The 24,414-nt window shown below is 42.4% G+C and overlaps 1 protein-coding gene across 1 annotated transcript in view; it reads right to left on the bottom strand.

The window, feature by feature from the left end:
• Positions 1-24,414, bottom strand: part of LOC306713991 (voltage-dependent calcium channel subunit alpha-2/delta-1-like) — a 78,493-nt gene that overhangs the window by 35,307 nt on the left and 18,772 nt on the right. The window contains exons 4-6 of the mRNA XM_079183870.1: positions 12,076-12,135; positions 7,984-8,019; positions 7,099-7,234 (exon numbers count right to left, since the gene is read on the bottom strand). Of these exons, the coding sequence (XP_079039996.1) occupies positions 7,099-7,234; positions 7,984-8,019; positions 12,076-12,135 (232 nt within the window). The remainder of the gene's footprint in view (positions 1-7,098; positions 7,235-7,983; positions 8,020-12,075; positions 12,136-24,414) is intronic.

Genomic DNA, 24,414 nt, shown 5'->3' with positions numbered 1-24,414 from the left:
AAGTGAGTCATATTTGTAAAGAAGTACAAAATCATAGAAATCACTCAAGCACAAAACGTCAAGGCTTTTCAAAAAACATTTATTTTGAATAACAATTCTGTAGGAGAAACCAGCCCGAAAGCCTCACAAACACACAAACACACACACACACACACACACACACACACACACACACACACACACACACACACACACACACACACACACACACACACATTTGCCAGTATTAGGCTACTGACATTGACGGCCGAGTAGAAGCCTCCTCACAGATATTGAAACTGACATCAATCTGCTATGATGAGATATTTCCATTTCTATGACTTTTTTTGCTCTCAAAACACACACACCAAAATCTACAGCAGTGCGAAGTGAGCAAAGGAGAGGAGAGAGGGAGGCAAAAACTGAATGATTCAATTAAATAAAACAAAAATCATCTTCCGCGTACTCAGGGGACAGACATACAGTAAACAATTTATTTACCTGTTTGTCTGCAGGAGCTCTTACTGGCTTAATGCTCCAACAATCTAGTTTGATCAAAAAAGGCAGCGCTCTGCCTGGGAGAGTGGGCTGCATGACTCATACGTGTGTGTGTGTGTGTGTGTGTGTGTGTGTGTGTGTGTGTGTGTGTTTCTGTGATAGCAACTGGATTAATGAAAAAACTAAAACAAAAAAAAGAGACATCAGGACGAGACAGGGGACAGCTGGGAGGTAAGAGGTTTTGCTGAGGCAGACTCATATGGGACAGACAACTAGAAGCTATGTGGTTAAAAGTGAGTTATGGAGAGTACTCTAAACTCAGGTAGAGAATTATATTTACAATTCAGCAAGAAGAGGCACAGTGTACAAGTGGTTACTAGTTTGTTTGGCTAAAAGCCACCAAGAAAAACTCAGTGCACTCTTTTAACTAAGTAAATAAGCAATGCCCAGCCTAGAAAAATATTGCTTTTTCTGTCACCCTCCCACTTCTCCCTCGTCCCGTGGCTCTCACGCTCCCTCTGGCTCCTCACTCCTTCCCCCTCCCCACTACCACCTCAATTTGAAAAGGCTCTATTTCCATGCTACGTGAAATAAAGACAGAGTTTAGTCCTAGCCTTAAATTGCTCCCTGCGGTATTGTAGAGCAAAGCGTGTCCCAGTGATAAGTGGTGACAATTTGTTCAGGCCTCATCTCTCGTCTCCCAGAGGATGGCTTTTAATGGATTAGTCCTGCTGGTTTCTGTGACATCAGTAACAAGAAGTCTCAGGGTACGAGACCTCATAGAGGACACAAAGGTATTTCCCCCGATGCTGCACATACTGAACTGTTAACTAACAAGGAAAGATCACATTCAGTATTTCATCTGCCCACCAGCTGCCACTGCAGGAAGTCAAAGGTAGAGTCCAACCCGAGATAAATAATGAGAAACAGAGACAACAGAGATGCAAGGTGTGTCCTGATTCACGGTGTCTGTTTTATGTTTCCCCTGTGTAGAATTGACATTTCCATTATAGTCTCCACAGGAATTTTGATCCAGACACACATCACAAACATGACCGACCCCCCCCCCCCCCCCCCCCCCCCGGATGGGCAGGTCAGGCACCACTGATGAGCCCTCAGCAACAATATCAAAGGCGTGGCAAAGCAGTGTCCTCTCATCTCAGCCAAATACTGGAACAAATCACATTTTCAGTGCAAACAGATCCATCTCTGTGGCAATGTGTTTGTTGCTTGCTCGAGGTCACCGTGATGAAAAGAAATGAGAAGTGCGGTCGGCTCTATTTGTCAGGCGTGGCGTCAGGGCCTGAGGGACAATTGGGGGATAGGGCGCATGTGTTTGTGTGTCTGTATACGCAGAGCATCAAACATTTATATTACCAGTGACTAGATTGAATTTCCGTATACGTTTTTTCTTCAGGGTTGGAATAAAACTAAGCAATGATTTATTTGTAATGTTCAACAAATGCATATTCTGCATCAAGATTCTGATTTCACTCTGGTGAAATTAGAGAAATGACACCATAATGAGTGAATCGATGGCCAGCCGTGGCAGCTTCCTAAATTAAACTATTCAAATATCACTTGAAATTTAATGATTCATGGGGCGAAAAGACAAGGGAACTAAATATGGAAACAAAGACTCTAAACATTCCCTGTGAGGCATGTAGATGCTTCCAGAAACAAATCAAACAGGATTCTGGCAGTAACGATGACGGTGAGGACGGTGGGAGGAGGTGAGGACGGAGAGCTGCGTGGTGCCATGCCAAGCCATGCCCCGTCATCAGCGAGCTGGTGGCTGAAACTGCCTGTGCATTTAAAAGTAATTACTCGGTGGGGGCCGAAGTGATGAGAACCTGTAATCATAGTATCATAAGGGGGCCTGTACTCGATGATACTTGGACAATCACTACTAATTTTTACTTGAGCTCCAACGCATCCTTCCTCCAGGCATTCACACAGCGCTGACGTAGAAAGTGCTACAAAGACTATAGACACTTGCACAAAGTGTATTTGTTACCACCAAAACACAGATTTCTTTTGTATTGACAGTCAGGAAGGCGTACATATTTTAACGATTGAGCGAATATAGAGGACACACACACACACACACACACACACACTGGAAAACCAGTATTTGCGGCAACACATACCAGTGGCACAACACACGTCTCTCTCTCTTACATCCCAATGTCAACACATGTCAACTCACCAGAAAATAAAATAAATGGAATCACATGTTGCAATATGTGTGTTGCCCTTCAGAGTTGCATTGTTAAGCACCAAAGAATACAAATTCTCACCATTCATTCATCAAACCTCTGCGTAATGCTCATAATAATATGCACTACAGAGCGGTAAACTTTGGGTGACATGCTGGATGGAGATGTGGGCAGCAGGAACAGTAAACTCTGGAGGTGAGAGGAAGAGTGAGGTGACTGGTTCTGACTGGTATAGATTCAATCCAACACATCATCGTCCGTAGATATGACGAAAAAGAGGGGGAAAAAATCTATTCCAGTAATGTTCATCATTTGGTAATGCCACATGGAGTAAAGGCTTGAGTGTAGTTATCATGAGTATGTGTGAAAACCACCCAAGGCCATATGAGAGATGTAGACACACACTCATAGCGGCTAAGGCCAAGGGGAAGGCAGGTATGACACCAGCACACACACACACACACGTACTGTACGTGACCATATTTGTTTCTGTAGCATGACAAAGCTGTCGAGTCGTGAAGGTGACCCATTTAAGTAATCTCAACTGGCTTGAGATCAAGGGCAATTGTTCCCAGTCGAGCCTTTTTCAACCTCACTTGGAGCAGGAGGTTGCAAAGTTTCCACCTGTAGATGTTGGTTACCATTACCTGGAATTAATTCAACAATACAGAATGTGACATGACAGAAATGTCTTTCACTACTGTCATAAACAGTTTGATGGATAGGTAGGATAGGATTACAAGGAAAAAAAACGTTCTCAGGTAACATTTTAGGCATGGAGTGGAATCCCAATCAGCCCATGACAACATCCTGGGAGGGCATCCAACCTGTCGCAAGGACACAGGTAGACACAATGACAGCGAGAGGGGGGAAGAGGAAGGAAGGAAGGAAGGAAGGAAGGAAGGATGAGGAGACAAAGATTGAGATGAATAAAACTCAGAGTTTGGCAGCCAGCTCCGTCAACGTTTATCAAGTGGCACGAGAGTGCAGAAAAAAAATAATTAAATTCTATTTCTATGCCGTGAGCTTTGCCACAGGGGCCGCAACTTCGATACAAACACGCTCACATACACAGTGTCACAGAATCTCAGCACGTCACAGTATGCGCGTGTCTCGGGCCGACAGGTGCCACACAGCGTTGATCAAGCGGGCATCAGACGAGCCTCGGATCTCCTGCCAAGGCCGCAGCGCTCTCCTCTCAGCGCATGCACGCCAATCCGCCTAATGAGCAAGGAGACACGCAGCCGCAGCCATGAGATCCATAGGTGCAGGCGATGTGACACACACACATGCCAACTCTCACACCCGAAGTGTTTCTTCCACCCCCCCTTTCTCTCTCTCTCTCTCTCTCAACACATTCACACACACACACAGACAAACTCTGATTCATCGCCAGTGTGCATGCACACACACACACACACATAAACACAATAATGAATCCCAGTCTGACCACCCACACTGGATCAGCAGGGAGAATGGATTCCAATCAGCAGGACTGATGCGGGGGAGAAAACAGTAGCACATTTGTCTCCGCACAACCTCCTATTAATATGCTTAATAAAGTGGAGCAAGGGATGAGGGGAGGGTGGTGTGAAGGGGTTGTCAAGGATAAAGACGGCAAGGAAGAAGAGAGAAAGGCGGCGAGGATAAAAAAAATAAAATAAAAGCAAACATGACAATATAAGTAAGGAAGAAGGCTGGGCAAAGGAACTAAAAAACAAACCAAGGGAATGAGAAAAAGGGGAAGAAGGGAAGAATGAAACAAGGTTAAGGTTGCAGAGAAAGTCTACCGCAATCAAAGAAGAGTTTGAGGATGACACATCTCTCCTTCAGCATCAGTAAAAGCCTCAAGGACGCCAGCCCTGTCTAGACAAAGTCCCTAATCAAGTTACCAGTCGTTCCTCCACACAACAAGATAGAAAAGCAGGGCGTGTCCAAGTGTGTTTGTCTCCTTCTATGCACACACACAGACACACACACAAACACACACAGTCGGATACACATTGCCATGGCAACGCCGACGGTGTTGACCATCCGGAGTGGCATCAATGTGGAAGCCCGTCCTTGGAGATGGAGAGAGAGAGAGGGAGAGCACCAACACAAGCCTAGCTTTGCCACTTTGCTATGTAACTACAACTACAGCCAGACCCCACTTGGCTTTTAAACTTCACATCAACTATTCAACGAATTGCAGTGTAGGACAGAGGTTGGGGGACCACGTAACTAACAAATTGTGTCCATCTTGACACCCATCCAATGAGATCTTGCAAACAGAATTCTGCAAAGGAAAGCCTTAAACAAAGCATGCACTCCATGGAGCAAAAGACATAAGACGAAGAAAGGAGAGAAAGAAAGAAAGGCTACATTAAATTATAGAACGAGAGTAAAAGACAGACTAATAAATCACACAAGGAACATACCCCTCCTCCAACACCCAAACCCACCCTTTCATCGTTAGAACTGTTGCTTATAAAAATAACTGAGCGCATTTGGCAATGACAAACATGTCTGCACAGTCAAGAGGCCTCAGAGGCCTGTCACTCTGCACATTTATAGTCCAACTTATGTGGAGTGACTCGCTGTGTAAGGACATTAGAATCATGTGACCGAGTCCCATGCATTTAGCAAACCCAGTGTGACGATCATTAATGAAATTGATATTGAATGCTCAATCAATGCCAAGGAGGCTATTAGCTCATGCCTGGGTATAAAGGAATCGTTTAACTGTTTGATGCCCGCTGCATTTGTGTGTTGCTAAATGTATTGTGTAACTAGTGTTGCTATACTACATAATCTTTTCAGATCACATGTCAATTCTCATTTAAAATTCACTCGATTGTCTTATCACAAGCGTCCCATTGTGTTATTTCCATTTAGCGCTGTCTGTGTCCTCTTACTGCTACTATATAGTGTGTGCATGTTTGGTATGAGAGTGTGTTTGCTGGTAAGGACATGACCTGTACGCTTCTGAGTGTATCAAGACATGTCTGCATCCTTTTGTCCGTGCGTGTCCTTGCATTGTAATCATTAGTGTCCTAGAAGAGTCTAAGAGGCTAACTAATAGTCGTCCACCCATACATTAGTGAAAGTATCTCTTCCGAAGAAGCCTGTCTGTTTAACATTGTGCTGTTTTCAAATCACTGGCAAAAAGAAAAGAAAAAAATCTGTGAGTAAAAAATACCAATCCCATTTAGATTGGTATCATTGCTGTTTGAAGCCATTACCTGATGCTAACATTCATTTTACAGTAACGTCTGTTTTCACATTTGTGTTCACAATTATTCGGATCCTGATGACTCAATTTCGTCTGAAAGAGTTTAAGGCTGGCCACATTCGGTAAGCATTCTTTATTACACCAGATTGAATTACTGTAAGCCAAATCGAGTTTGACTTGTGGCCTGTCGGGTGTGTTTTCCTGCTTATGTTGAATGCTGGGAGAGGCTCCAGAAGGGAGAGATGGACCATCTCCATGAAGCTATAGCCCTGTTGGGTATTCACTTTTGATCAGCTTGATGCGAAGTGTGGTCATACAAATACAAACAGTGCCAGCAGTAAGGGTAGCAAGGGGAGTAGCAAAAAGAAATAATCGGATCGGATATTAGTTTTGCAGGTTTTGTCTTCGTTAAGTGAAGATTTTAACTTATTGGTGGCAGTAGATGAAAAGTCAGGGAATCACTAAAGCTATTATGGATTATATTATCCTCTGGGCACCATGGATATCTGTAGAGATTTTCATTGCAATCCTTGAGTCTGGACCAAAGCAGTAGACCGACCAACAGACCAACAATGCCATCCTTGTAGCCATGCCGCAAATATGGCTAAAATAAAAAAAAATTAAACTATGCACAACACTATGTTTATACGATGAAAACAATGACCAAGACACTTTCGTAAGTTAAGAAAGTGAGAGAAATAGTGACAAAAAAAAAAAAAAAAGCTTCAATGCAAGTGTGTGAAAGCCAAAATAACAGATAAACTGAATGCAAGTGCAAAGCACCCAGAAAAAAGACCTCTCATTGGCCGAGGTAAAACGTTGTTGTTCATCTGTCAAGGTCAGCGGGGTTAGCCGCAAACGGGAGGGAAGGGAGCAGCTGGTGACCAGGGTAAAGAGGGGGCGAGAGTGTGCTGGCCATTGGTTTGTTGGCATCTGGGCTATATATAGACTAGAATGGCCTAGCCTTGGTGGGGAACCGTCTACACTACAGACAGCGCTGGGGGGGCTGAGCTCTGCATCATGGGAATGTACTGTAGATACTGGACATAGTGACGACAGGGATAAAGAGAGAGAGGTGTGAGGTGGTGGTTGCTATGTATTACCATTTTTTTAAAGAAGGATGTGTGGACAATATGAGAAATATAATGCATTTTTCTACAACGCACGCAACTTTGTGTTTCAACTTACAGCCTTCGTATATATCCGTAGGGATGTGGACGGCGGTGGTGTTGTACGAGACGAGTCGCTTGAAGTCGGGGTCTATCTCGAAATCATCTGGAAGATATCGGTTCTTCCTTCCCTTTGCGTCCTCTGTCTGATTAAGCTGCACAAAATGGGAAAAAAAACAACAGAACCTGGAGTTTCAGTACCATCCTGTAAAGGATTATACGGCTTATTAAGCGGGGTCTGTGTATGTGTGTGCACCCTTGGTTTGTAAACATACTGTATATGCAGTTTCTTGTTACTGTGAATGACAAGGTGTCAATGTTAATACTCACTGAAATGTCACTACTGACAGATAAATATTGAGAAACTGAAAAGTTTTAGGCAGTGAAACATAAACCCAGGCATCCAGAGAGGAAGAGAGCGCGGTGGAGAGGGGTTGTCAGTCAAACACAGAGTGACATTAGTGTGCTGCGGGTGTGTGGTTCTTTCCCACTGGGATAGTGGAGGGGGAATTAGATGCTGATCCCTGTTTATGAGAGCAGACAGATGACGTCTGAGGCCGGGGGAGGCATTCAATCTCTCACGCATACTCATGTGGTTGTGAGTGTGGGGCCCAAAACATGTACTGGTCCTTATAGATGAAACAAAAAATCTGATTAAACATGCATGCATACCAGAGTTGACTATGGATGTAACATCAGTCATTCCTACACATACACACACACATACAGTGACTTCTTTTCACAGATTCTTGCGGGCTATCAATAAAGTCTGCTATCAATTTTGTTGCCATGGTAATGCTCTCTGGAGGGCTGCATACGGGTTGCTTGTGGTGTTTTATTTGATCATTTGCATCTCTAATTACACGGACAGACTTTAAAAGTAGCGGGATCAAGTTGAACTTACGTCATCTTTGGCATTGTAGTAAACCATTTTGTCGATCTGTGAAGAAATTGAAAGACAAACAAGAAAAGATTAGCAATGAATCACAACATACACTTTGATTAATGACTTAAATCCAGGGTGAAAAACAGCATTTTACTGTCCTCTCCAGGCTGACAGTTTCAATGTTTTACCTCTGTAAACCTCAAACAACATCAGTGGGGTTGGGTGCCTTGTTGCACCCAAGACGCAACCTCCGATACTGAGATAGGAAACCAATATGGAAGTGCCTCAAATGGCCACTTGAGGCAGGGCTTAACATACGAGTCAATCCTTGGTCTCTATATCCGATCATGATGATCGTAATTGCGTAATTGAGGGCGTAGCTGCTTTGAGTGACAGGTGGGCGCCGGTCACAGGGTGCTCAGTGGTAGCTGTCTGCTCCACCAACGATCCACCTCTCGGTCCCTTCTTGGAATAGCCAGGAGGCTGTGTCTGTACTGCCAAGATGGCGACAGCCAGAGTCACCCACTTTGAGCCTCACAATGGCACCCATAGGTGACGTCATGGAGACTACGTCCATATTTTCTACAGTATGGTTGCACAGTGTACGCTGGAGTACATCACTGCCGCAAGGTGAAAAGCAAAAACAAGATTTCTAGCCGCTAGTAATTTGCTCTTAAAATCGACAACTAAGTGTACAAGTCTCCAAATTGGTGGCAAAATGTGTCCACCCTGATCGGAAGTTGTTCTGTGTCTGCTATACTTACTATCCCTTGGTACTTCCTTGTTGTGAATAAATGGAGACTAAAATACCCTCTAGAAGCCGCTCCAAATTTGCCCAAAAGATTGAATTTGTGGAAAGGCTAGGCAAAGACATTGCACTTTGTCTAGGATGAAAAAAAATCAAATGGAATGAAACTGATGGCCAGACTAACTGACTGTTACAGATTCTGAAGATGCGCCTTTAGAAATGTCTGTAATCTAATCTTAAAAGATGCCATGAAGTAAGTAAAGCTATCATACTTGTCTTTTTTTGTTTCAGTTACAACTGGGGACAGAATTTAAATCCTGCTCCATTTCCTTGCAAGGCAGCCGTGTGTGTTTGACACTGAGGATCAGTGAAGTAAGTGGTGTTGTTTTGCTCTCACACTGCCGGGCTTCCTGTCAGTGCACAGGCTAGCAGGGCGCCAACGTGCTAACCTATAGCTCCTGCTGACATAAGAATGCCCTCGAGCCACAGAGCTGGTTCAATTTCCATTTCCATTTTATTTATATAATGCCAAACCATACCACAAGTTATCTCAGGGCACCTCTCATATAGAACAGGTCTAGACAGTACTCTCTTTTACGATTGACTGACTCCCAGCACCCGCAAAGGGATCTGTGACTACTACCTTAGTTTAAACTGCATGCAATTAGCGCACAACAAGCGATTAGACTGTGTAAACTGTGCCAAACGCTATAGCATCTGCTCTCTGTTTCGACCCTTAGTTAGTTATATCAGGAGTTAAACGAGCACCGATATGCACATGCGAGAAACAATATACACACTGATAACAACAGACCGTCCCATGATGTTCTCTGTCAGCTCATGTTACTGCAGACAATGTGCACCTCAAGAGGTGACACCGACACTAAGGTCACACCACCAACCGCACCCCTCGGGGGAGGCCATTGCGCGCAAGACCACTTCATGTGTGAGAGATGGTGAAAGGCGAAAGGGAAGAGTTGAGATGTAAATAGATGTTTTTTACACTATTACTTATGTGGCATGTTGTGGTGGGTGTGATGTGTACTGCCAAATTGTGTGTGATCTGTATTCTATCTGGACAAGGAGACGCTTGTTAACGTATTGCGATCCACTGCCAGGTGTAACTGCAGTTCATGCCTAAAAGACTCATTCAATATGCCAGGCACTCACTGAAAACGGTTATGGTGCTTTCCCCTCGCATTCACAGCAGCTGCAAACAATATTGTGTCAATGGAGTCGTAAAAGACGACCTTCTTTTCCCTCAAACAAAAGTTAATGCGAATTGTAAAGCATCACATTTAATGATCTGCAATTTGTTTTCGACAGTGCCACCTCCAAACCCACTCTTGCATCAAATGAGATCAAAATGCAAGAACCGCAAAGAACTAATACAAAGACAGAATTAAACATAATGTAATCAAATTGACCTGTTTAGAGAAGCTGGATACCGCTGGTATTTTAACGACAACTGTAAATAGGGCCAAAGTCATCACATTAGTGAACAGACACACACCAGTCACAGCTTTTAAGTGTTTAACGTCAGCAGGGAGAGGTGCCCAGTAGTATTGGCCCAGTTATCAGAGGTGACAGAAAACAGACGCATGCGCATGAACACACACACACACACACACACGCTCCACTTGGTATTTCAAACACTCCTGATTCCCTATGATACAAATCCATACATTGTGTAGGCCTACTTTGTGTATCAAACTGTGGTTGTTATATTTCAAGTAATTTATTAGCTTTATATATTGTATTCTATGTGAAAAGGAAAATGAAATAAACGTTTCTAGCACGTATTATTGTAATTTACCTTTTCTTTCAGATGCATGTTCAAAATGAGTCAAAGCCAAGGTAGCTTCAGAATTTTCCATAATGTACGTTGTGGAAGCTCGCATTGCACACTGAATATGTGGCTTCACCTTTTAGAAAATATAAAATCCCACAGAGGATGCCCACATCCCCTGTTCAAAGAACTTACTGGAATATATTGGCCAGCATTAAAACAAGGCAGCCTGTGTGATTTGCAAAAAAACAAACAAACGAGCAGAGCGTCCAAAAGGCTGAAATATAAAGTGGACAAAAAGACACACATGCTCTGTGTTCAATGAAGGCACACAGAGGTTCATGCGAGGCGAAGCCGAGCAGAAGAAACTATTCTGAGGCAGACACAGCACTGTGTGAAGTTATAATAAAGCTGATATAAAAACAACAAAGCTAGAGTTGTGCAGTGATGAGATTTTTATCCATCAACCGTAGAGGCATCAGACATTGCAAAAGCTCTTATCGCAATCAAAATAATACAAATCTCTGCCACAAGAGGCCTCAGTTCATATTATTCAGTCACAACAGTAACAGGTTCATACAGAGGACACGTCAGTATGAATTCCCTACATTTGTGCAAAGCTCTGAGCTCAACAACCTATTTGGGGAATTTCTATATCAAAACTACACAGATACTGAGATATTCAAATCGGTTGAAGTATGGCAGAAATCCCCATAACATGTTTTTTATTATTATTATTACGTTCGCTAGCCAAGACAAAGGAATATCAAACTCAGTGATTGTAAAACAGCAGATCAATTAATCAATTTCCTTCCTGTTTTACGCAACACAGCGTGGAAGAAGTTGAATAATGGGGAACTTATAATGGAAAAGAATCATTAAGGATTGGCAAACAACACTGAAGAGTTGTTGTTTTTTTTTTAAAGTTAACAGGCTAAATGGCAAAGTGGAATTCCTTTGAAGTTCTTCCGCCACAGTATTTTCACTCAATATCATTTGTCATTTGTTAAATGGCTGCCAAGAGCGTGAGGCTTTTCTCATTGCAAAGCAGGGCCAGGAAATTTGCAATTTGCATCTATTATGAAACGGCCGTAACTAAAACCCGACATCCCCGGCAGCGAGTAGCCGAGAGAGCCGCACTGTAATTCCAGGCTGGCATTGTGGAATGGGGCACTGCATTCACTGGGCCAGCAATTGGTCAAAGTAATTCAATGAGTAAATGAATAGTGTGTTCATATTATTTGCTGTACATTTCCTTCTAATGTATTCTTAATAGTATGATTAATGGACAATATCAGAGAGTGTGCAGCGTCCGTGTGTGCATGTGCTCATCATATGCATAGTTGTTTCTGCCCATTATGTGAAATAATGAAATGTAATCTTGTATTAAGTCACAACAGCACTACTGACATTGTAATGAGATTTGCCATCCAATTATTACAATCATATTGGATCATGAATAACACGTCCCTCCCCCAGCTCCTCTTATGGAGTTCGAGGCACCGCTTGATCTGTGTCGTAATGCAGCCAGTGTTAACGAACATAGTGGATCGGGCTCCAGCCGCTCACTCACCTCACTGTCGGCTCTCCACTCGTGCTCCATTTGGAACTTTTCTGCTTCTGTTGCCAGCCTCTGAGAGAAGAGAGAGGGAGGAGGAGGAGGAGGAGGAGGAGGAGGAGGAGGAGGAGGAGGAGGAGGAGGAGGAGGAGGAGGAGGAGGAGGAGGAGAGAGTAGGAGGCGAGAGAAATACAGTTATTCTCGTAAAAAAGCAAAGCGTTTTTTTGGCTCTAAGGCAACATTACTGTCAACATCATGATAATGACATTGGCCCCAACTTACTTAGCCGGGCAGCTAGAGAAAATCCCTACACCCTGTGTGTTCTAAAAAAATATATATAAATATGAATAATTAAATATCAGAGCTCCATATGAAGTCATGACATCTAACCCTGCTGCTGATGCACGTGACAGTGAGTTTAAGGGATATACTTGCAAATACCTCTTCTCTCCTCTCTGCACCTGTAGGTATGAATTAGGACTAGCTGTGACACAGTGTTGCGCTAAAATTAGACACCCACATATTCCATCTTTTCCCAGATCTGGTCCTAATGACTGGGTTAATGGGTTTATAATGGGCCCAGCTTTTAATCTGTACCTTGTCCAGAAATGCACTGTACTATTAATTTCCCCTGGGAAATATAAAATCCGGCTCTTCCTGCGTATGTGAACGGGCACTGCGGGTTTCAAGTCACGCAGAGGGAACAGAGACTTGATGGGGGGCAAAGCAGTAAATTAATTTATGAAATGAGAGGAGGAGGGGGTTGAAAAAATGAATTATTGAATTAATTCTGCGGTGAAATTAAACAAGACAGTCCCAAGAATCAGAGAGGCAGAGCAAGGTCTGATTGTGAATCTCATACTGGGATATTAGTGGCAGCGTTTGGGAGCCAAGTCAGACCTTACACATGATATCCATTGTACATTTGTCTTCGTTTGCCATTTTGAAATCACTCATCCAAAAGCAATTCAGATCTGAAACCACTTGATATCATTGTACACCTCACACAAAGACAAATTCTACCAAATTCAAGTGATTAACTCAGCAAGACAACAGCCTGATGGCTGAGAGAATAGAAAAAATAAATACCGTCAATCTTCTTGATTGACTTCAAACATCTTGCGTCCATAAAATACAGAAACAGACATTTTTTAGCCTCTTGTTCCTGCACTGCTCCTTCTTTCTTTCTTTCCTTCTCAAGGTAAGCCCCCCTTACTGAATAATCAATTGGCACGAGGCCACATATTCATAATGAAATCTACCTCCTGCAGATCACTCGCTGTGCCTGGACGCCACGCCGTCCCATAATGCATGCCGGGGCCTGACACTCTTGTGGTCTGAAACACGGTTACCTCGACAGCCTCTCAGTCGTGTCTCGTTAGGGGAGAGATTTAGCAGCAGCTGTCAGAGACGGTGGGACCTCGTGGCTAGCAAAGGAGCAAATGTGAAATAGAGATATGTGGGTGTGTGGTTAAGCTTTACATGTTAAACATCTCTCGGTGACTAAATGCAGTGGTCACTTAAAGGAAAAAAATAATTGTACATCTGAATTATATTTGTAGTATACATCCTGTAAGTTGGTCATCCACCCTTCTATCACTATGTTAGATTTGTATGTTTGTGAATCTCCATGCATCCACACACAAGAAGGAATATGGCTCTCGGCAGCCAGTTATGGTGGTCTTTATACTTCACAAGACAGACACAATGTGCAAATACAAGCCTCTGCAGATTTAGTTGCCAATGGCTCTACAGCTGCCTTGACTTAATGGGAATATACTGTCTGTTTCCAGTCAGGTCATTATTGGCTCAAAGACAGATTGGGGGGGTGTGTTTAAATCTAATAAACTACTAAACTGATGCTGTGGTCACAACCCGACCGCTGGTTGTTTTCTCTGGAATCACTCCTCCTGTATTCAAGCTCAAAGCATCAGAACATAAATAAGAGGCCAGTAAGTCTTTATGTATTTCTAAATACAAAAATCATCTTCTCGCATTCCTATATATTGCTTGCAAAGTGCTTGACTAAAAAATAGCATGCAAGTAGCTTTCTACGTGAAGTCTTTATCATTCCCTAAATTTAAATATATAGGTTAAGTCAAATTCAAAGTTTCAGTTTCAGAAGACTGCAGAATTCATACAGACAAGTTCCTCTTCTGACTTGAATGTGTAATGAATGTACAAGTTTCCAAAGAAACATGATCAGATCATTAGCTGTATATACCGTAGTATATTAGAATTCCCAGCATGCATTGTTTGAGTGGTCGTTTTAATTTGCTATTTAACTTGAAGTAACTTTTTGAGTTTTGGACATCAGTGTTTCAAACTATTTCAGACTTACTTAAACACCAAATCGAGCAAAATCCTTTGAGTGCCATATCATTTTTGACATTGCTCCAGACAGGACTTGCCAAAAGCAAAAGTGAACTTGTTGGCTGTTGCTTCTTCACTGGCTTCACGGGCTATTTTACTTAAGTGGAAGGATTCTGCAACTCCTTCCCACTCACACTGGATTAAAATACATCATGTCCTGTATGAATCTAGAGAAAATCCATTATACCACCTAGGAAATCATTAATGAGGATCTCCACAGCAGACCAAGAGGTTATAGAGCCAAAAGTCAGCAGCTGCTGCAGTTCTCCCCCTTGTCTGCTCTTTCATGTTAAAGCCACTGCCTCACAGCATGGTCTTGCCAAAACTTAAAGTGGTGTTGCATTTACATTGTTTAACAGGTTTAACCCCTTTCATGAGCCTTCACATCCCCCATTCACACTGGATGATGTACGACAGCAGCTGGGCAGGTGCAAGCCCAGATAGCGTCCCAGCTCGGGTGCTCAAACTCTGCGCCATGGAGCTCGCTCCCCGTCCACCACTTCATCTTCTGGGAATCCTACAGGACAGCATCAATACCCACCCTCCAGAAAACATCCACCATCATAACAATACCCCCCCGTAAAAAAAAAAACTCAGAACCTAACCACTGCCGACGGGTCACACATGAAATGCCTGGATAAAGTGATCATGACCGCCATCCTGACAGCCGTCTGACCACAGCTGGACCCCCATCAGTTTGCCTATAGGACCAAACGGAGGACAGAGGACGCTGTGGCCTGTCTCCTCCACTCCCTCTAAGCAACAGACCATATGCTGTTAGGCACAGTAAGATCATCAACAACAACAACAACAACAACAAAAGCCCCTCTGGTTTGTGTCCTCAGTCCCTTCCTATGCACCCTCTACTACACTAATGACTGTACCATCACCACATACTTCAAATACTCTGATGACACTGCCATACCTGGACTACACAATGACAATAACTCTGTTACAGCCTATCAAAACGCCATTTTTCACTTCACCCAAGGGTGCACCATCTGCTACCTGCAGCGAAATGTGAAGAAGACAAAAGAACTGGGTAATAGCACATTAAACACACCTCACACTGGACTGAAGCCCACTTACATCCGCGGCAAGACAGATGAGCATCTTCGTGCTGTACTGTCCCCGTTGTCAGAGCCAGCAAATGACACTGATCACCCCTTAAACCATCACTTCACACATCTGGTCAGAGAGACAGAACACTTGAAGGAGAGCTCGCTTCAGCAGGAGCTTTATTCCTTCTGCAATAACAGCCCTGCACACTGCTGTAAGCTAGGATGAATGAGTGCAAACATGAAGATGTTGTATACTGTTTATATACTCTGGGACGAATCAATCTTAAACCTGGAAGTGCCACGTGAACACATGTCAGATTATAAATCAGAGATACTGGGATGCAACTAAAATCCACAAAGTTGTGATTTACTCCAAACTTTGAAAAACTACAGCCTATCAATAGAAAGTGCCGCAAGTAATGAGAATGAATAAGCATGACAAAAATATGGACTTGCTAATGAGCTGGCTTGAATTTTATGGTATCAGCAAGCTGCTGTAGAAAGACTAATGAGAGCATATTGCGGAGTTACAGAACAGATAATGAAGATGATGTATGCCTGGTTCACGCTGTGTAACTCGATGCCTAAGAATAAAGAGTGCGCCTGTGGATTTAGTTCTTGTGTGGAGAACATGGACACATCTAAATGTTTTAAGTTGCTGGTGGGGGCGAACCTTCTGTTTCCTCAATTGGCAAATGAGGTAACTATATACGTTTACTGTTCATGCACTAACAATATTAAGTATTAGAAATGAAATGAGATGCATTGAAAGAAAACTGTGCTGTATTACAAACGATGAGCAAATGGAGAAAAAAAAGAAAAGTTTATAAAGCTGCAAGGGACCGTTTCATAGCGTAAGCCCCATAAATCCACTTTATGCTCAGGCATAGAACAAGTGTATGCATATGTGTGTGTTTGTCTTCTTTTTGGAGAAAAGGAATCACATCCACTGTAATGCCTTAAATCTCCTACATGGAGATCCAAATGGAATGATTTTTGCTCCAAAAGAATGTTTTCTGAGGAGCTTTTCATATGAAATGAGTCAGTAAAGTGAAATCAAATATGAACCACATTACTGTATCGATCAAATTGAGCCAAACAAAAACACTGGTAGTCAAGACACAAAGATAATTGTATCAGTATGTATGATGTTTTACTTTCTTTTTTTTGGTCATCCACCATGAACATGAACATTTGGAGACAAATACACCCTGCTCTCAGCACCAGCAGCTGTTGTTGAACACAGCTTTTCCAGTGATCAATCACAGCTCTTACTTGAGTTATTATGGGGAGCAGATTTGCCTTATTTAGAGGAGTCTTCATGTCTAAATACACGAGGAGCGTTTGAAGGGATATAGAAAGGGAGGGCGAAAAGCAATGACACATTAGATCGACTGGCTTTGTCACACACCTACGTGCACAATACACAAATCACCCTCAGCTGTTCAAAAGCATCCTTTGTGTCTGCAATCTAAGAACGCTGGGTACAAAAACATTGGGCTCTGCAACCCCTCTAATTTTGCATCTTGTAAGCAACACACAGAGATGTACTGTGTAAACATGCACACTTGCTTTTCTGACACACATTCCTGGCAGTCTGATTAGAGCATCAAGTCCTGCCAGGACGGAACACGCACATATATATACACACACACACACACACATGGACAAACGCACACACCTGCCATCTCACTGATGTGCAGGGAGGCACGGGAGAGCTGAGGAAACATGAGCATCTGCTGTTGTGACTGGCAGCACTTTAGTCAGATCTATCCTGCTCAGCCTGGAGGGAGTCAGGACGAGAGTGGTAAGAGAGAAAAGGGGAGAGAGAGAGATGTACATTTGCACTCTCACACACACACACACACACACACGCACACACACACGCTCAGGCAGACTGGCACAGGAAAGAAAACAACTGCACAGTACAGTAAAGTACATGCAAGTTGACAAGTTAACCCTACTTACTACACCACAACCCAGGTCTTTGAGACAAGAAACAGTGCTCATCAACTTCGCAGGAAGTGACTTGTCAGAGACTGGTGCTAGTCTCACTATCCACTACTGTGTGCTGGTTTGACAGCTCATCTCTCCTCCAGCAAACACTCCCAGCTGAGCACGTTCTCTGTGTGCCAGCTGGCTGCAAACAACTCCCAATTACAGCTGTACCCAGCTGCAATGTTGACATGGCGGTTCTGCACATGCACACACACACACACACACACACATTTACACCCAACACACAGATTTACTGTGTCACCATGTCTTGAGGTATACCCCTCTTTAATAATCAGAAGATTGTTGGAGGGGGGGCAGACAGACAGACACAGAAATAATGAGCTGGACACATCAAATGTATACTCCCTCTCTGTATGCAAATACTGTCTGATAAGTTTCATGTAGGAAAAAAAAGAGATGACAAACACAGAGCTGGAGCCGTGGACACACACAGAGAGTGTGCGACAGCTGGGCTGACAAAGGCAGCCAGACAAACAATGCACACACTTCAGGAAGTGGTGAATAATGAGTCACTGGTGGCCAATATCAGACACACCCACGCCATCTCGATCTCATTGATTCAACGTTTTCTGCAACATTATAGATATCAAATATTAATAGTTTTTGGAGAAAGGGGCAGAACTATGTTTACACAACATTGCATCACACCAAACAAAGGATTCCTATAAAATCCTTGTGTTTTTCACAGGTCAAAATTGCAATAAGTTTGTCATTTTTAAATATATTTTATGCTCCACTGACACGCAACTGTAGAGCAGCAACTTTGGCTCTAAGCTCGACGACCTGAGCAAATATAGGAGCTAAATTCAAGGATTTATGATTTTGACAGCCATTGCAGACCACAGCATAATTCAAAATGTGACAGCACCACTCAGCATTTAAGTGCTCAGAATGATTATACAAGATACGATAAATCCCCGTGTGGGTAAGTCACAAGTTAAAACAGCACAGAGACTGGCTAACCGGAAAGAAAACAGAAAAAGATGATGGTATCAATAAAAATATATAGAGAAACTATACATTAATACATCTATAGAAAATATATGTCATATACTGTACATATAAAAAAAACTAGAACACAATTCCATAACATGTATAATAGAAATAGAGAATATAATGAAATAATATAATACACTAACAATACATGTAGTATGATTATATAGTGATTTAAGTAATATATTGGAAAGTTAAATAAATGTATGGCACATGTTTTCCTTCTGCGTGTGTTCCATAAATACTTCCCAATCCCATAATTGATTATGAGCTCCAACAGCAGTGCCTTTCAGTCTCCCCCTTCACTACGCAGTTTGACTGAAGAAGGGAACACTTCAACGTCTCAAGATTACTCCCAATAATAATCATATAGATTATAGAAGGTAGTCACTCTGAGAGGCCCGCTGTAGACTAGGATGCCATCAGCATAACTACCTGGCAATAATAAGCCTATGGCGTGTGACACGATTGGAGAATTTATGTTGTTTATTCAGCAATTTGGACATAATAAATTTCCCCAGCATATTCTTGGAAACGATATCATTATTTAAAGTGACCGATTGCATAATGTGCTCTCTTCAGAACGCCATCGGAAACGGCACATAAGTCATTATGACATATGATCTTTTGAGTGCAAGTGGATATGCACTCATGGGGAATTGCACGAGCGTAACAATTTTCACTTCAATGTGCGACTTAATAAAATAACGTGTGAGTGAAGAGCCTCATGAGCTTGTGTGTGTGTGTATGTGTCACTGTGTGCCTACTCTGTGATTAGGGCTTCAACAGCAGTGTCTAATGACTCACAGCATGTCATCCAGTGCCGGTTTAATAACGCACTTCCAGACACTGGAGATCAGCGACTCCTCTGTAATTACGCACAACTACATAACACAACACTTAAAAAGGGCTCTATTCAAAAGCTCATGCTCTTGCTTTCATCCTTCTTAGACAATCTAATGAACACGAATGCTACTAGAGAGAGAACTCTGTGGATTGGGGTGAATGAGGATACTTGAATGAAAGTTTTCCTCATTTTGATAGTCCAGTGTTGAGAGTAAAGAAGGGTGAGAAAGACAGAGAGAGAGAAAGAGAGAATGAGAAGTGATTCATGTCGGGAGTGAGGAATCCGTTTGTGATGCCCACGTTGCTTAGAGACCAGGGTGTCATGGTAACCTGCCGCATCTGTGGTCCATGCACTGTGGAGAGGCGAAAGCTCCTGTGCAACGGCTACACAAGAGACTCGCAACATTTTGTTCATTATCTTCCCATTGTGGAGCAGGCCATCTTCCTCCTCAGCAATTAAGACTCAAAGCTGCCTCTCCGCGCCAACGCCAAAGACCCACTCACGGTTAAGTTGGTTTACGCCAGCGATGGAGGTGATTCAAACCAACGCAAGAAGCCAAGTTTGGAAAACAACTGTTGTTTTTGTTTCCAAAATGGCCACCAATTACGACTCGAGACTCCGATGGGCAGCCGAAGCCTTTTTTGATCTGCTGCCAAAGCGCTAATGCATTCCCAGGCCTGAAATAACCTCGCCGATCGATATTCAAATAGCACAGTCCCCAGCTGTCTGTTCTGTAGTCCTTACTCTTACGCTGTCCCTTTGTCTCTTGGGTGGTCACCGTCTTTCTTGGTTTCTTTTACTTCACTCCAAAAAAAATGCGTATCTCTTATTCCCTTTCACTGTTTGATTCTTTTAATTGTTAATCACAACATCTTCTCCGCAGATCGGTCCACTCTTTTGTGCAGGCAGTCTGTCTGGAGGACGTGTCTTGGCAGGCTGCCATGTCCCCCAATGCAGGTGTTTTTGACAACAAGCATCCATCAGGCTGGGTACAAAGCATCAGAGGGACTTTCTTCAAGGCACCTCCACTGAATAACCTTTCCCTTGTCCCAACAAGTCAGTCCTCTCTCTCCAGTTTTGAGACAAGCCATTGGCAAGTGTAATCCTCCTCGGCTTTTTAATGTGTTGTGCTAACATATAAATAAAACTCGAGCACAGACTTCTTCCATCAATCAATACATTTTTTTTGTCACATGAAATTGTACAAGGTTAGGTTACAACTCCAGTGAAATATTGTTGATTACTGATGTAAATACGTTGAATAGCTAATTGCAGAATAATTATGACCATAAATGGTATCAAATATAGGGTTTAATTTCATGACAATGTTTAATGATTATAACTTTAGGATCTAATTCAGGCAACAACAAACTAATTATTTGAAAACTGTGAGATCAGTGCTCAACCTTCTCTCGTTCATTTGAAAATGTTTTTAAAAGAAGACACAAAATGTAGTATCGAGGTGTAAGGTTATTATTAGATACCATTTTTAGATACAAATTTAGAGACAATCATTTTCCTGTAGCTAGAAACAAGTGCAAATACCTCAACTCACACACTCTTTAATTTTTGTGATAAATGAACATATCTGGAAATCTCTGCCGGTGTCACTGTGGGAGGAGAAATGACCTATTCCACAGGGGGAGGTTAACCACAGGTCCATCAGATGAATGGTTAAGAGCAACGGTTCAATAATTAATGAGAACAGAGTCAGAGGATTCAGAGCTGGCTCGGATATCGGAGAGATCTACCGTTAAGGAGCGCAGTACAGTGGCCGAGGATCTGAGTCATTGACACACAAAGAAACAGAAACTGAGTAAGAGCCTATTGATGAGGCTCAGGCGGCTGTGGTGCTGTCCAGTGCTGATTCCAGCATTGACAGTCTGCTTCAGCATTGATTGGTGTTCAGCTGATTGAGGATTGTTGTTAGCCCATCCGGTGCTGTTATTCAAGGACTATCAAAATTCTCTCATGTCTAAATTTGATGAGTGTTTTCTGCAATTGCCCAAGCAACTGGATGGATGGACTGTATTCTCAGTGATTTACATGAAATAATACTAGTACTACTGTGTCTCACTGTCACACCTGACACCTGTTTTACCAAATGAAAATATCTGCTTATTGTATCATAATCTGTTTTGTACCTATACACTTTTAAAAAACAGGAAACATGCATTTCCCTTTTATTTCAAACACAATCATGTCAGTTGTACAATTTTAAAGTGAAACATTTCCTTACTTTCAGAAGAATTTATCATCCATATTCAAACTGTGCCACACACACACACACACACACACACACACACACACACACACACACACACACACACACAGACACACACACACACACACACACACACACACACACACACACACACACAGACACGCACACACACACACACACACGGACACAGACGCATACATCCAAAAAGGGAAGAAATGTGAAAGGACAGAAAGGGAGAAAAGAGGAACACAGGGCAAGGCAAAAATGGGAAAATGGGAATGAAGAGTGACAGAGAACCGGGATGAAGTTATGGAAAAGGAAGTTAAGAGGGAGTCATGAGAAATGAGGATGGAAGGACAAGGTTGGAGGGTGGAATGGAAAAGACACAGAACAGGAGTAATAAAACACCATATGTGACAAGAAGAAAGGAGAGGGAGGATTTTAGGGATGTGGACAAAGGCTCAGAAGGGCTAAAAAGGTAGGAAAGGTGATTGCACTTGCATGTGTGGGTATACGGATCTCCAGTTTGGCTACAAGTGAAGCCTGGTCTCTAAAGGTTCAGCAACTACACACATTGATATCTCCATCTAAAATGCTAAAATACTCAGCTACAATACATCACAGATAACAAGACTTTGAGGGGTTTTGTCTGAGGTAAGTCTCTGTGCTGCGGTGATTTCTTTCCTGTTGGGAACCCCAGTTTCACTCGACATCTTTCTAAGGACAACGCACACTGAATGCAGAATATCGTGGTGCAACATGAAAGAGGCAAGTTCTTTGATCGCCCATGAGTGGCTTGGAAACTAAATTATTTCCCCAGTCAGATCACCAACGCTTTGGGAACATTAGCTTGAAATGGTTGACACAGACGAGTGAGGACTGACGTTTCAAACAGTGAATAAAGTAGAGGGAGAGCTATACATTTGCAGCCTTTTCAGGGATTTAGATGAAAACTGAATAAGGAAGGAAGACAACAGATTGTCTAAGAACTACCAATGAAACTGTACCACACCCCAAACTCATCATAGAATTAAGACGCATAATGTCCTTCAGGATATCGGCTACCAGTGCAGCCTCGACCTCGACCTCGACATATTTAATTTCATTGAAGTAAATAGGGAATATATTCACCTTCATATTGAGTCATACTAGAAGTGTTGCTTGTACACTATACTGTAGATTGACTTCCTGTTTTGGCTCCTGACTTTTCCCGGGAAGCGAGCATTTTCCTCTCTCGGATTACGTTCTTAGCTTTTTCTGTACATGTGATCTTATGATACTTTAAACAAGTGCTAAGGAAATGTATTGATCTTTGTTTTCGAACGTCATTACCATGCATACATGGTGCATGGGAAGAGTTTAATTATGCATGTGTGTGTGGCAAGGCTGCTGTAGTGGATGCTTGTCTGTACTTTTTTTTTTACAGATAGAGTTGTAAGAATTGTGAGTGAATGAGACCTAAAGATAGTCTTCCTGATAGAGCTTAAGCTTAATTTGCCATTGCTTACACCTTGCAATAAACTGCTGAAATACAGTCTTGAATATGTATGATTCTTGTCTTGTCCCAAGACAGAGTTAGACCCACTACGAGTATAAACATGATTTTTTTTTTTTTTGCAGTGATGAAAGATCTGTCTCCCTCTAAACAGCCAGAGCTGCCAGCATTTGAGAGATTGCATGTCAAGGAGCACTGACGTCAAACGCATCGACTGAATTGAGGTGACAGGATGGGCAGATGTCAGATTGACAGACAGCAAATCCAAGCAGGCCCCTGATTAAGTTAATGACAGCAGCCATCATTCTAATGGGGTTGTGTTCCTTGACAATTACTGGCAACCTAGACACACAAACAAACAAACAAACAAACGTGCAAAGTATAGCCAGAGGAGACAAGCTGCCCTAGTGTAAAGAGAAATGCCAACAGTCAGTGAGGCGGCGTTTATCCTGCTTATTTCAAGCACAACAAAGCCTGAACTGTACTGCTGCAGGGGGGTGGAAAATTGCAATACAGACAATTTCAGAGGGTCGTAAAGCACTAAGACGTGATGTCTTACTGTAATCATCCAATCTTATTCCTGTAGATATATACGGTTGAAGATGCAAATGAAAAGGGGAAGAAATAAAGAGCAGCCGCTATAGTTTGTGCACATTGGTTTGCATTTTGACCAAGGGGTGTGATCGACTGGAGATATTGGTCTCACTATCTATACACAATAGAATGGTGGAAATGCATTTGGCACAAGCAGGGCAAGTCATTATATTATGTTTTTATATATATATATATATATATATAACAGTTTGTGCTTCTTGGTTCAAATGACATGATACTCTGATGCCAGGTCCATGACTCACGCTGCTTGTCTAGGATATGAAAAGTGAACATGGGTTACTGTAAAACCATAGGGTTACTATACATTAGTTCATTATGATGAAGCCCCCTAAGGCAAAACTTGTGATATTGGACTGTATAAATAAAATGGACTTGACTTCCTGAACAATACCCATCTTGGTTAAAGTACTTGTCCGGAGTTGCTACAATAAACTGGGGAACCATGATGCTCCAAAACTCAGAAAAAAAAAAGTCTTCCAGCTTTAGCTTTTCATTGTGGATTGTAAAATCAATGTATTATTATAGTCCAGGGGCAGGTTCAGGAAAATGGAATCTACCAAAAATGCCTTTAATAGTTGTTAATCACTAAATAGCTAGAATTCAGTGTCCAATAGTATCTGAGGGTGGAAACTTGATTGTATGTAGCACACAGCACATAGCGGTGAGAGTGCTGCCTGTTGAATTGTGTACTAAAAGGCCCAAATCCTAATGGAAGGGAGGTCTGTAA

The sequence above is a fragment of the Pholis gunnellus genome, assembly GCF_910591455.1.
Source record: "Pholis gunnellus genome assembly, chromosome: 22".
Lineage (NCBI taxonomy): Eukaryota > Metazoa > Chordata > Actinopteri > Perciformes > Pholidae > Pholis > Pholis gunnellus.
This window is presented reverse-complemented; position numbering and strand designations above follow the sequence as displayed.